This window comes from Otolemur garnettii, unplaced genomic scaffold (genome assembly GCF_000181295.1).
Source record: "Otolemur garnettii isolate 467f Iridium unplaced genomic scaffold, OtoGar3 scaffold00176, whole genome shotgun sequence".
NCBI classification, from domain to species: domain Eukaryota; kingdom Metazoa; phylum Chordata; class Mammalia; order Primates; family Galagidae; genus Otolemur; species Otolemur garnettii.
The window spans coordinates 387,758-401,399 of NW_003852571.1; the positions used below are offsets into that span (position 1 = coordinate 387,758).

The following is a 13,642-nucleotide window of genomic DNA, read 5'->3' on the forward strand; positions in this document are numbered from 1 at the left end:
TGCAAATTTGTAGTGTTTATAAGTAATATTTAAAGCAGAATATTTTTACTGTTTAAAAAATTATTTTCTAGGGCAGTGGGTAGGGCACCGGCCACATACACCAAGGCTGGTGGTTTCAAACCTGGCCCGGGCCAGCTAAAACAACAATGACAACTGCAAGAAAAAAAAATAGCTGGGCATTGTGGAAGGTGCCTATAGTCCCAGCTACTTGGAAGGCGGAGGCAAGAGAATTGCTTAAGCCCAATTTGAGGTTGCTGTGAGCTGTGATGCCACAGCACTCTACCCAGGGCAACAGTTTGAGACTCTGTCTCAAAAAAAAAATTACTTTCTAGAAATTGTAAACATTTTTAAAAGATCATGTTCACATGCAGTTTATAAATTTAAAATCACACCTTAAATATGCATGTTAGTAACTCCTCCAAAAAAACTACTAGGCAGAACTGAATACAATGGCTCTAGTTTCTGTATATGTGGAAGAAAAAAAAAATTACTCTCTAAAAATATTCTAATTTATACTGTTTACTAAATCAGTTGAAACTTCCCCACAGTTACTCATATTATTAAAACTTTATCAAAGCTATCCACTATCCTCAATACACTACCCTACTTTATATCTGGTAAGGTAATGGCTACATTTTAGTTTAACTATAAGTTGAATTATAGATACCCTGTCCTTTTAGTCCAGAACTAACACTTGTAAACACATTATTCTTCTTATGAAATAACATTGAGCATATAGAAGTAAATTATGGGAGAAAAAAGCTTATTTACTTTATAAGCAATTCATTCTATCATGCTAATGAGTAGTAGGCTCTTTTAAAATTTTGATACACCTTACATTCAAAATTTCAGAAGCACATGTTGTAAAATGAGATGTTTGTTTGGTAACTTTTTTATGGGGGCATATCTGTGGCCTCTCTTACCATGTTAATATGCATATGGTAAGGATGGAATGTTTCAAGTTTTTAACTATTTTGCTGACTTTGAACCTTGATATGTCTAAGAACTCCTAAATGAATTAACTGATCTTATGATTTGGGATAACAGGTATAAGCTTCTTCTCATGAGATGTCTGGAGCTAATCTAGCTGCTCCCAGTTGGGCCCATCTCTTGCCCCCTTATCTCAGTCATCCCCTTCATGAAGCAAACACTAAATGCTTTATGAGAAATGCTCACAAAGGAAGAAAGAGAGAAGTTCTTTATGTTTGTAGGGATGAGATTTAAGTAGCTTCTTAAGATTTCTATCTAGAATCTGTATCTTATTTTTCTATCAGCTAAAAGCTGAAAGTTGAGGTTCCTCTCTCAGGCTGTCAAAAGCTGGCCCCTCAGGAAATTATGCAGTTCTCACCTATTTCTCCTCCTTCAGCAATCTACTCCCTACCTTTTTCACACTTCCTTCTAGAAGTTCTGCCTCCTAGGATTTGCTATTTGGTTGTCTGCCTTAGGATTTTACCTAAGGGAAAAGTGAATGAAATAGAAAACCAACAAATCTTTTGAAGAGTTATTTTGTTAATTAGATTTACTGCAAAATACATGTTTTCTATTAGCTAAATTACTGGCTTTATTATTAATGATGTGAAGTTACAGGAGTGAATATATTAATTCATCGACTTAGTAAAGTAAGAATAGTTTTAGTAAATTAGATCTCAAAGGATTTTATCTTTGTGCTCTTCAAAACTTGTTTTTCATTTTGTGGGGACACTGCATATTTTATCTGTCCACCTAGGTGACATACATCATAAGGTAGGCCCATATCTGAATGTCATTTTGGTACCTTTTGTGGTGTGTAAACATGAAATATGGTGATATAAAATATCCCTCTTTAATAATATGTTGATCTTTCCAGTAGAGATGTATTTGGAGAAACTGATGGTTTTTAAAGCATATACTGTTGTGACTATTTTCATGGCAATCAGAAAATATTTACTGAATATCAACTAATGGTTAAGGCCCTGAGGTAGGTGATATGGTGGCATCTTGGTGAACTGTACAGGGATTCCAAGCCTGACAAATTTATCTATTTAGCAAGGGAGATAAGACAAGCAGGTAGACAGAGGGCTGGAAGGCAAGTGTCAGGATAGCAGCAATGATAGTTGCTAAAGAGTCAGAGGAAGGACAGATTACTTTTAGCAAGGATTGTGGCATTTCTGGGAGGGTTTATGGAGGAGGTGGTTCTTGAGCTGAGCTGTCAATGATACTTTAAGAGGAGCTCTCAGACAAGCCTTAAATGAATTCTACCAACTAAAAAAATGACGGAGACATAAGTCTGAACCAAGTTCAAAGGCTGAGCACCAGCTGAAGACCCTGGACAACCTCCTCCTCCACTTTGGCTGGGTTTGCAAAATACATCCAGGAGCATACCTGAAGACTACTGTCCACAACCTGACAACACATTTTCTCATTTATAAAGCAGTTGAGAGTTTAATACATTAAGAAATAGTTTTTAATAAAAATAAGAGAAAAAAACATTGTGAAGTACCCACCTATTTATTATTAGATATACGCGGCCATTGACTTTGGCATGGCTACAAGGTGAGAGATGGAAGCACAGGGATGCAACGAGGAGACAGGCAGAGAGACAAGATCAGATTGTTAGACAGAGGTGAATGAGGTAAACTTTCCCAAGCTTTCTATTGTCAGGTGTATCATCACACATCCAGGCTCTATGCCTTGAAGAAGAGTCTAGATACAAGATTCAGTAGCAACATGAAACCAGATGTATTCAGGGAAGATACATGAAGGTAACAACCTTCTTCATCCTTCTCCTTGCTCCCCATCTCATACACTTTATTAGAAATTTATTATACTTACATTTTTCAAGTTATATTTTATCAAAGAAAATGTAATTTAGAAGGATTAAATTTTGATTCTTCCTTGGAATTAAAAAAAAATTCTTCTCAGTAACCATGTTCAGCATGCTATTCTCTTTAAACATTTTCTAAAATTGACATAAAACAGTAATTTTATTTCTATATATATAGCAATACTTTCTAAAACAAATCATGTTCAAATGGAAGTGACATAGATGCAATAGGTATTTAAATAGTTCCTTGTAAATTATTATTAATTATATGGGATATAACAAGCATGTTATGTTATAATAATGTTTTAATATTATATGTTATTATCAAAAGGTAAGTGAAATAATATTCCTGAGATTTCTACTTAGAAATAATAATAGTTTCTTCTTATGTATATTATAATTTTTTTATAAAGCTAACTTTGCTAACACTGTAAGGCTAAACACAATAAATTTGGTTTTAGACACACGTGACGTGTACCTACCCTACATATAAGTGTGCATGGACCTACACACAAAAAGTAGAAAAAACAGGAATAGAATAGTTGCATATTTACAGAAACAATAGTGCATAAATCAATTTAATGAACACAATTAATTGGTTATTCCCAATCTATGGGCCGTATATTATATAGCATCTCCTAAGGAAGTGAGAGCAAAGAAAACAAAGCATGACAGTCTATCCCAACTCTGAATAGGTTTCTTTTTCCTCATTATTTTGATTTTAATGTACTCATTGTATTAGGACCCCAGGAACAAAAATATTGCAAAGTGAAAATCATCAGTAAGAAAAATACTACAATGGGAAAGTTGCCAAAAAGGTAAGATACATATCTTATATTCAAAGTTAAAATTATTGGAACTTTTATATCATAATCTTGCATGAAATCCCCAAATACCAAATTTTAGTGAGTTCTTTAAATTCCCTAAGGTTCTAGACAACATTTTTCATAGAACTAAAAATGAAATCCTATGTGCCTAAAACTCTTCCGATAACCAACATTATACTCTCTCTCTGCACTCTTTAAATTTTCTTGGAAAAGTCACTGTTAAGCAGTTCTTAGGCTATGCCATGGCTATGAGGAAGGCAATTCACTGTCTCATACCGCTACAGGGAATTTAGCTCTTTCTTTGCTCCGTATGGGGCTTAGGGTAAGGCTGTGAGGTAGCAGCTTAACATGGTGCTGTGGTCCTTCCTCAGAGCCCACACACTTAAACACTGCTAACCTCACTTAGAAGGACTCTGTGGAATAAATTCCATTTTCACATACGCTAGGTCCAAAATCTGTGAGTCTTTACACTGGTAAGGACTGAGCCGAATTGTCTTCTACAAAAGTCTATGGTCCTGAGAATTTCTGATTTTCTGGATAAATTGTGACCTATATTGGACTGCATGACAGAAGACTCAGGCATACCACAAAGATATTAATGAGATAAAAAATGTTCCTGCATAGTGGAGGAATTTTTAATGAAAAGGCAATGAATATGAAAGAAAAGAATATTTTCAAAAGAATTTTGATGAAAAAAATTTTTAAGGAGGTATCATTAGCAATTACTCCTTTCACAAATTGGAGATCTGCTCTAGTTAGATTTTTCTTTATTATTAAATGTAAATTTTGAAAATAGTGGTAAGGGTTATAGTTAAATGGTCAGAGTTAAATATCAAATACTAGTTCTATCCACAGGAATCACAAGCAGTGTCAAAAGAATTATCAGATAATCATTTTTCTAATTATTAATAACTTTCACTTCTCTTTTATTTCACACAGCATTGTTTCTGATAACAGTTCTCACTTTTATATACAGGCATTGTCTTTGTAAACTGATAAACTGAGGGTGATTTTCCTTATCAGCAAATTTGTCCCCAAACTTCTAATAACTATTTTATTTTTCCTAATGTGTGATTACTAGGGAAGGAAGTAGGAGTAAAAGGAGGGGATAGAGGTTTTAGCTGAGCCTGCATATTTATGGTGGAGAGATAGCACAAGAAATAACGACTTGTTGAAACCTTTTGGCTCCATTGGTTGATAGTCACTGACATACTGACAGTTGTGCAGAATATCAGAATGAAAACAAAATGTAATCCTAAACAAAACACAACAAGGACAATAAATCTGCTGATCATAAGTAAAGGTTATAATATGTTTTTCATCATCAAATTAAAGTGTTTTGAAGTTATCTACAATCCTAGTCCCTACTACAGCATAAAACTGGAAGTTTAGTATTTTATAAAATTTCATGAAATGCTAATACTTCTTCTCCTAATATCTTTTTCTCTTGAATCAAAGAGTTAAGGGGAATTTTCAAATGTGGCCTCTATCCTCCTCTCATTACATCCCTTTGCTCCCTCAGTTGCTCAACAAACATTTTTCCAAGAACTGAGTCGGGCTACATGAGAGGCAGAGGGGAAAATCATTGTTAGCATTCATTAGAAGAATGCTTGTAATTTCCCTGTGATGGAACATTTAGAAAGATCTGTGATAATCCTTTGTGGTTTGAACAAACGGGCAGAAAAATCAATATTCCATCTGTTACTTATAAACAATTTATTTTATCACAAGTTGCTAAAAGCTTAAATATTATTCAAGTGACTAGTCAATTGCAGATTCTGTCCTTTTAGCCAAGATTCTTCATTTCCAAAATGGAAGGCAAAATTCTGCCCGTCATCTTTTGGTATGACCTCACAGGACTTCTGTACTGGTTGTCATTGTAATAAAAAACTCATCTGTAGATTAGCCAGATTCTATAAGTGGATATCCACATCACTGACTCTAAAACACAGTCTGGACAGCTATTCAGAATCCACTCACAAGACTGTAAGTCACTTTACATTAATTAGTCATAAGTCACTACCAACTATTTCAGAGAATGACAACAAATATTACACATTTTTTCTATTTTTGTTTTCACTCACAAGTTGATACTCATGGAAAGTTCAAGGTTGAAACTCTGAGTTAGATTATTTGCTTCTCACAAGATAGCCAACCTAAGGTATGGTTTCAAGGTTGCCTACTAGAGGTAATATATATATATATTTTTCATTCACCTGTAGATGGTGTTGTCTTCTTTGCTGGGAATGGACTTGAGGTCTGTGAGTTCAAGGAACCGGTCATGGAAATAGTGCAGATGTAAAATGCACACCAGCAGGAAGGAGGTTGGGATGAATATGCGAGTGAATAGTTCAGCCACAGTAAACTGCTTTAAGCCAAGATCCTCAAGCCTGTAAAACAAAACAAAATAAAAAAGAATGAAGACATGGTCTCTTCATTGTAGACTAAGGCATAGTCTTACACTCCTGTTGGCTGTATCTTTTATTGCATTCCTCTTTCTTGTACATTCCAGTTTGGTTTTTGTTTCCACCAAGACAACTAACTTGCTTTTGCAGTAGTCAATAACAACTTGAACATTACTAAATTCAATGACTACTTTTCTAGCTTTATTTAATTCAACCTTGGATTCCTTTTATTGAATAAGCTAGATCTTGGTAGCATCACAATTTCTTGGTTTCTAGTTCTGCCATAATTTCGTCCTTTTCTGTTGGACCTCGAGAGACTGAAATATCCTCAGGAATCAGTTTTGATTTCTTCTCCAGCTCTACTTTCCTCCTAGATGATCTCACTTAATCCCATGCATTTATGAACCAACTTTACGCCAAGGATGCAAATGTGTATCTACAGCACAGCCTCCTTCCATGGAATCTCAAACCCTAATTCTATAAGAAATTGGCTGTTTCACAGTTATATCATAGTTGATATTTTCAAAACAGTATTCTTAATTTTGCTATTTTCCTTAACAAAGATCTTCACCACTCACCTCTTCCCTGACCAATAAATGGTACAACTGTCTAACCTGTGTAAAACTGAGAAGTCACATCTCCTTGATTCTTTTCCTTCACATCTCATTCATTCACATTTCCTTCAGCTTCCTAAGCACCTCTTGAATCTAGTGCAGCGGTTTTCAACCTGTGGGTTGCAATCCCTTTGGGGATTGAATGACCCTTTCACAGGGGTCACCTAAGACCATCCTGCATATCAGATATTTACATTACTATTCATAACAGTAGCAAAATTACAGTTATGAAGTAGCAAAGAAAATAATTTTATGGTTGGGGGGGTCACCACAACCTGAGGAACTGTATTCAAGCGTCATGGCATTAGGAAGGTTGAGAATCACTGATCTAGTGGCTCCTGTTATCCTTCTCCAACACCAACTATTCTGGGTGAAGATGCCATTGTTTTTCTAAGGAAAGCAACAGGACCACTGGTATTGCTTACTAACTGGTCTTGTTGTTTCTATCTGCCACATAACACTTTTTCTCAGCTAGTTGAGGGATCTTTAGAGATTGAAAAATTCCACCAAAAATAAAATGCAAATCATTCTATCTGTGTCTTGCCTGTCTCAGGTGCTGCCTGAACTCTTCCACCTATTCTTTGCCTACATGTCCCTTTACTGCCAGCAAGGGAGTCTCCTTCAGTCCCCCCTATTCACTGGGCCAAACTCTGACTTGCCCTAGAGTCTTTGCATGCATTGATATGTTCTTCCGTACTCTAGCCTCCAACTCATACAGTTTTCCTAAGGCAAGCTCCATCTTATCCATCAATGGGATTATAAACAATATTACTTCAGTTAAGCTTGTCCTGATCACTCCATTTATTGATACTTTCCACATTATTCACTACTGCAGCCTGTAATTTCTTTTACAGACCTGTCACACTTTGTAATTATCTTACATTAAGTAGTTTTCTTGTTTGTTTCCTTTATAACTCCACAGGACTTAGACTCTGTCTCAGTTCCTGTTGTATCCCAGGCATAAAACAGTGTCAGGCACACATGCAAAGCATTCAGTCAACATTTGTTGAATATCTCCTATAGCTACATGGTGATTCTTTCCTTCACACTCTTCTCCCAATCTCTTTAATATATCAGCTTAGTGCCCAATGCCAGTTGGATTTTTAAACGAATGTCAGAAGCTTATAGAAGCAAATTAGAAAAGGAAGAGTGCTATCTATAACATACACTGGAAAAATTATCTCTTCATCAAGGGCTCACTAGCACATACAGAAATTGCTCACCCTATGGCACTAATTACTCCTTAGAATCTAAGCATCAACAACATAATTGAGGAAAGTCTGCTGCTTTGTGTTATGAATCTATGAACCATTTATGAACTAGAGAGCTGAGCTCCAATTTGGACAGCAGAAAGTACAACTAACCAGGGGTGTTTCACACGGGACTTACATTAGAAAATGTCATTTCACTAAAACGGGGTTAAAAGTTTAGTTTTCAGCTAATATTCATGAAGTACCTATTATGTTCCAAGCTCAGGACGAGGCAGAAGTAACACAAAGATGACTAAGTTATAAATGTTCTTCTCAAGGAAGTTAGAGACACTGATGGCATTATATTTTCTTAAAATCTTCCCAGAACAAGTAATCCCATTTCATTGTGGGCAAGGGACTTGAACAGAAGCTTCACTGAAGAAGATAGGCTCATGGCCTACAGACACATGAAAAAATGCCCATCATCTTTAATCATCAGAGAAACACAAATCAAAACCACTTTGAGATATCATCTAACTCCCGTTAAGACTGGCTCACATAACAAAATCCCACAACTACAGATGTTGGCGTGGATGTGGAGAAAAGGTAACACTTCTACACTGCTAGTGGAAGTGCAACCTAATACGTCCCTTTTGGAAAGAAGCATGGAGAATACTCAGGGATCTAAAAGTAGACCTGCCATTTGATCCCGCAACTTCTCTACTAGGAATATATCCAAAAGATCAAAAGTCACTCTATAACCAAGATATTTGTACCAGATTGTTCATTGCAGCTCAAGTCATAATAGCCAAGTCATGGAAGAAGCCTAAGTGGCCATTGACCCATGAATGAATTAATAAATTATGGTATATATATACCATGGAATATTATGCAGCCTTAAAAAGATGGAGACTTTATCTCTTTTATGTTTACATGGATGGAGCTGGAACATATTCTTCTTAGTAAAGTATCTCAAGAATGGAAGAAAAACATCCTATGTTCTCAGTACTATCATGAAACCAATTTACAATCACTACACTTTCATATGAAGAATAGATCACAACTATGGCCCAAAATGAAGGAGGGAGTTGGGGGGGATAGGAAGGGAGGGTGCAGGTCAGATAGAGGAAGGGTGAATGGTGGGATCACACCAATGGTGCATAAGGCAAGGGTACACGTCAGATCTATTAGTATAGAGTATAAATGTCTTAACACAATAACTAAGTAAATGAGATGAGATATATATTAACCAGTGTGATGTAAGCATTCCTAAATCTATATGAAATCAGTACATTGTACCCCATAAAGGCATTAATGTATACATGATCTCTGTGTTTATGATTTAATTAAAAAAATGAAATGGGAGAAAATATCTTCCTTAAAGATATTTGAACAACATGCATTCCAGTTTCCATCCTGTTTGTCATTTTCACAACCCATCATACACTGAAATTGCTTACTTTTCCTTTTTCAGCCCAGTCATATTTTGCCACAGGCCTGGGAAGTTTTCAAACTGATATGTATATATAAAGATGAGCACCAGCATAGTGTAAATAACCACTGACATCCAAAAATATTTTAGAATTCTCCTCCACCATTCATAGTGCACCTATGGATCAGACATTGAAAAACAAGCAAGTAATTATACATAGAAATGTTTGAAAATGAGTCTATTTCATTCATTTTTAGTTTTGAATATTTCATTCCTAACATAGTTGAATGGTTCTGGGTTAGAATCCCAGCTCCAGGCATGGTTGCTGTGTCCCTAGGCAAGTTGCTGGAAAACTGAGCTTCAGTTTTCTTCTCTGTAAGTTCCTACTTTCCAGAGTTGTTATGGGGATGAAATGTATTATTTAATACTTACAAGGTTCCTAGCATAATATCAATCCAGTGAATAGTCAGATAGGTGCTGCTGTCATTGTAGTTATTATTGAGAGAAAACTACATCAGTTTTGAAAGTCAAAGCAATATTATATGAAAAAAATGTGAAACAACCATAGAGAGGACATTTCTCTTTAATATAAGCTTTGGATACTCATTAGAGAACATCTATGCTAAATTTTGAAAGTATTAAAAAGTTCATTGATTTTTGATGGGATCTTTTTATCTTCACATATTATATGTGCTGGAAGAACCTAAAATTTTTAAATAGTAAATAAGTTGAAGAGAATCATTTCCCATTTTAGGATTCTTAGGATGTCATGTTTGAATCTCACAACTTTATATGATATTTTTATGAGATTATAGTAATTTAGAATCTCTGCAAAGTTAGGTCATATATACTGCTGTGAGATGTGAGAATTAAAAAATACAGGATGATTATTTACCTACCTGATACAAGGCCACGCAGAACAGGAACAGCACCATGTAGATGATTTTATACATTACAATTTTACCCTCGAAGCTGACAAAGAAGAACATGCCTCCACAGACATAGATCCAATACTTGATGAACATGGCCACCACCAAGTTGCCCAGGACTTTCATGATGTCCTGATCATCTTCTTCTTCTTCCTCTTCTTCCTTCTCCTCCATCTTTTTCTCCTGCTTCTCTTCCTGGGCTTCGTCTTCTTCCTCCTGCACTCTGGGCTCTTCTTGGATGTCTTGAAGTTCCTCATCTTCAAAATAGAAAACTAAGCCATTATGCTGAGGTGGTTACCTGACCAGATCCACTCTTTGACTGTGTGTGAGATATCTGCAGAAACATGTATTTTATAAGTTATTCCATGATTTAAATGATTTTAGACTGTTCTAAAAATAAGGCAACATTCAAAACTAAATTGATAGTTAATTTTCATAACCATAATACAAATAGTTAACATAGTATCTTTATACTGATCTTTTAAAAATATTTTTCATTTCCAATATTCCAATGATATTCCAATATCTTTTTCAGTTCCAATGATAACTTTAAGCACTGTAGGATCTAGAAAAAACATAGGCATTAATAGCACAAATCAAAATGATTATATCAAATTATAATTGTTTCATGGTTTTAGACAATTGGACTAGTACTAGTAAATGTCATGAATGCTAACCATCTTAACCAAAAAGCATGCTTTTAAATGAAAGCCTAAGAGTTAAAGCCAAATATAATTTAAGTTTAAAGAGTAATTGTAATTTAAGTTTAAAACAATTTTATGCATTGAAATTATAAACTTATTTTGTCTTGCTTTATAAGATGCTAATATATTAGACTCATTTCTGGGTAACAAATGCTTGGATTTGAATAATTATTTCAAAATAATGTTTTGAACAAATTTGAATAATTCATTCAAATAATCAGCAAATTCACAGAGTGAGGGGAGTGAACATGAAGTGACAAATAAGAACAACTGTTGATCTCAAATTACCATTCTCTGCCAAAATTAACTAATTTAATTACTCTGTTGGACAGAGACATCCAAACTCATATAAGGAAGACTTCAATCTTACAGACAGATTTTTCCTGCCAAAGAACAACTCAATGGTTAGGTATAAATAAAAAACTATATTAAAAAACTAAGTTAATCTGTGTTGGTTTTCTTATGGTTACAAGTTCAATCTCAACGTTACTAGCCATGTTTCTACAGACATTATAGCCTCTTTTTCAAAGATAACACTACTTAACCTCAATAATAGTCTGCAATCCATCTATAAACTTTAAACACATTTTTGGTATATCTAGGGAGCAAGGGAGCAGACTGCTTTTATTTTACTTACACAAAAGGTGTAAACCTATAGAGGTGATAACAATATCATTTTTTTCCTTTTTACTTTGTGATATATTGTTTTTAGGAAATGAGAGGAGTTGAATTTAAAAAATTTGTGTCTGTTTCTTGGCCCCAATACTTATTAAAAGCATGACCTTGGAGAAATCCTTCAATTTTTCTGAGTCTCTGTCTGTTCTTCCATTGGGAACCACTTCTCTAAGGATCAAATGGCAAATCCCCTTGTAAACTCCCCACTTACATTAAAAGTCGCATGTTACAGTAACATTATTTACTGCTTCAAGTTCACATTGTTTTCATCAAACCTGAAGCATAGTGGCTTTCTATTTTGAGGTTCTTTCTCCATAATTTTGGTAAGCATTAAAATCTTCAGTCACACACTGTGCACACTATTTTACCTTTTTCTTCATTTTCCTGATTCCCAATTTTGACTTCAGATAAAAGAGCTTCCTTTCCTTGAAGAGCTTTTTGCTCTGTGAGGTGCTGCCTCAGAAGTAGCCAAAAAGTAATAGTGAAAAGAATCTGAAAGCAGAGAAGTAGAAAAAAAAGAATTAAGCAATCATTTGAAGTATAACACATTTCAACAAATATAAGTTTTCTCTACACATCAGCAGGAGCACACTAAGATACTCACTTGATTTGAGCTGAAATTCACCACTTTTTTGGGTATAAATGTATTGGGTACCAGTGTAATTTTACTACATGGCTATATTGTACAGCAGTGAAGTCTGGGCTTTTAGGGTACCCGTAACCCAAATAATTTACATTGTAACCATTAAGTAATTTCTCACTATCTACCTCCCTCCCACCCCATCAGCTTCCCAGGTCTCCACACTCTGTGTTCATGTACACATTATTTAGCTCCCACTTGTAAGTGAAGAACACGTGGTATTTGCCCTGTTTCTGAGTTGTTTTCATTTAAGATAATGGCCTCAAATTCCATCCACATTGCTGCAAAAGAAATAATTTCATTTCTTTTTTTTTCTTTCAATAAAGACATGGTCTTTTCCCAGGCTAAAGTATAGAGGTATCATCATAGCTTACTGTAACTTCAAACTCCTAGACTCAAGGAGTTCTGTCTTAGCCTCCCAAGTAGCAGGCATGTGGTATAATGCCTGGATAATGTTTTTTATTTTGTAAAGATAAGTTCTCACTATGTTGCCCAGGCTGGTATCCTGGCCTCAAGTCATCCTCTCACCTTAGCTTCCCAAATTGCTGAGATTATAGGTGTGAGCCACCATTCTCAGCTGATTTCATTCTTTCTATGGCTGAATATTCCAGTGTGTGTGTATACGTGTGTGTGTGTGTGTGTATACTATATATATATATTGTATTTTCTTTATCCAATCTATTGATGAACACTTAGGCTAATTCCATATTTTTGCTATTATGAATAGTGCTGAGATAAACATACAAGCGCAAGAATCTTTTTGATCTAATGATTTCTTTCTCTTTGGGTAGATAGCCAGTAGTGGGACTGCTGGATCAAATGGTAATTCTATTTTTACATCTTTGAAAAATCTCCATACTATTTCCATAGAAGTTCTACTAATTTACATCACCACCAATAGTGTATAGGCATTTTCTTTTCTCCTACATCTTTACTAACAGTCTGCTACTTTGTTTGTATGTATTTTTGAAATAAGAGTTGTACTCTGTTGCCCAGGCTAGAGTGCCATGGTATTAGCTTAACTCACAGTAACCTCAAAGGCCTGGGTTTAAGTAATCCTTCTGCCTCACCCTCCTAAGTAGTTGGGACTATAGGTGTTTGCCACAATATCTCACTAAACAGGGTCTTGTTCTTGCTCAGGCTGGTCTGGAACACTGAGCTCAAGTGATCCTCCTACTTTGCCTCCCACAGTGCTAGGATGATAGGTGTGAGCCACCACACCCAGCCTATTTTTTGTCCTTTAATAACAGCCATTCTTACTGGTTTAAGATGGTATCTCATTATGGTTTTAATTTGCGTTTCTTTGATGACTAGTGATGTTGAACATTTTCTCCTATGTTTGGCCAAGCATACGTCTTCTTTTGAAAAATGTCTATTCATGTCCTTTGTCCATGTTTTAATTGGATTGTTTTTGTTGTTATTG

General features: G+C 35.2%; 1 protein-coding gene across 2 annotated transcripts in view; it reads right to left on the minus strand.

Annotated features, from left to right (window-relative positions):
• Positions 1-13,642, minus strand: part of PIEZO2 (piezo type mechanosensitive ion channel component 2) — a 549,391-nt gene that overhangs the window by 112,365 nt on the left and 423,384 nt on the right. Inside the window, exons 14-18 of one of the 2 annotated variants that reach the window (XM_023519459.1) lie at positions 11,948-12,071; positions 10,171-10,457; positions 9,300-9,448; positions 5,847-6,020; positions 2,484-2,525 (exon numbers count right to left, since the gene is read on the minus strand). In XM_023519459.1, the coding sequence (XP_023375227.1) occupies positions 2,484-2,525; positions 5,847-6,020; positions 9,300-9,448; positions 10,171-10,457; positions 11,948-12,071 (776 nt within the window). The remainder of the gene's footprint in view (positions 1-2,483; positions 2,526-5,846; positions 6,021-9,299; positions 9,449-10,170; positions 10,458-11,947; positions 12,072-13,642) is intronic. The other variant, XM_003800478.2, reaches the window with a different exon arrangement.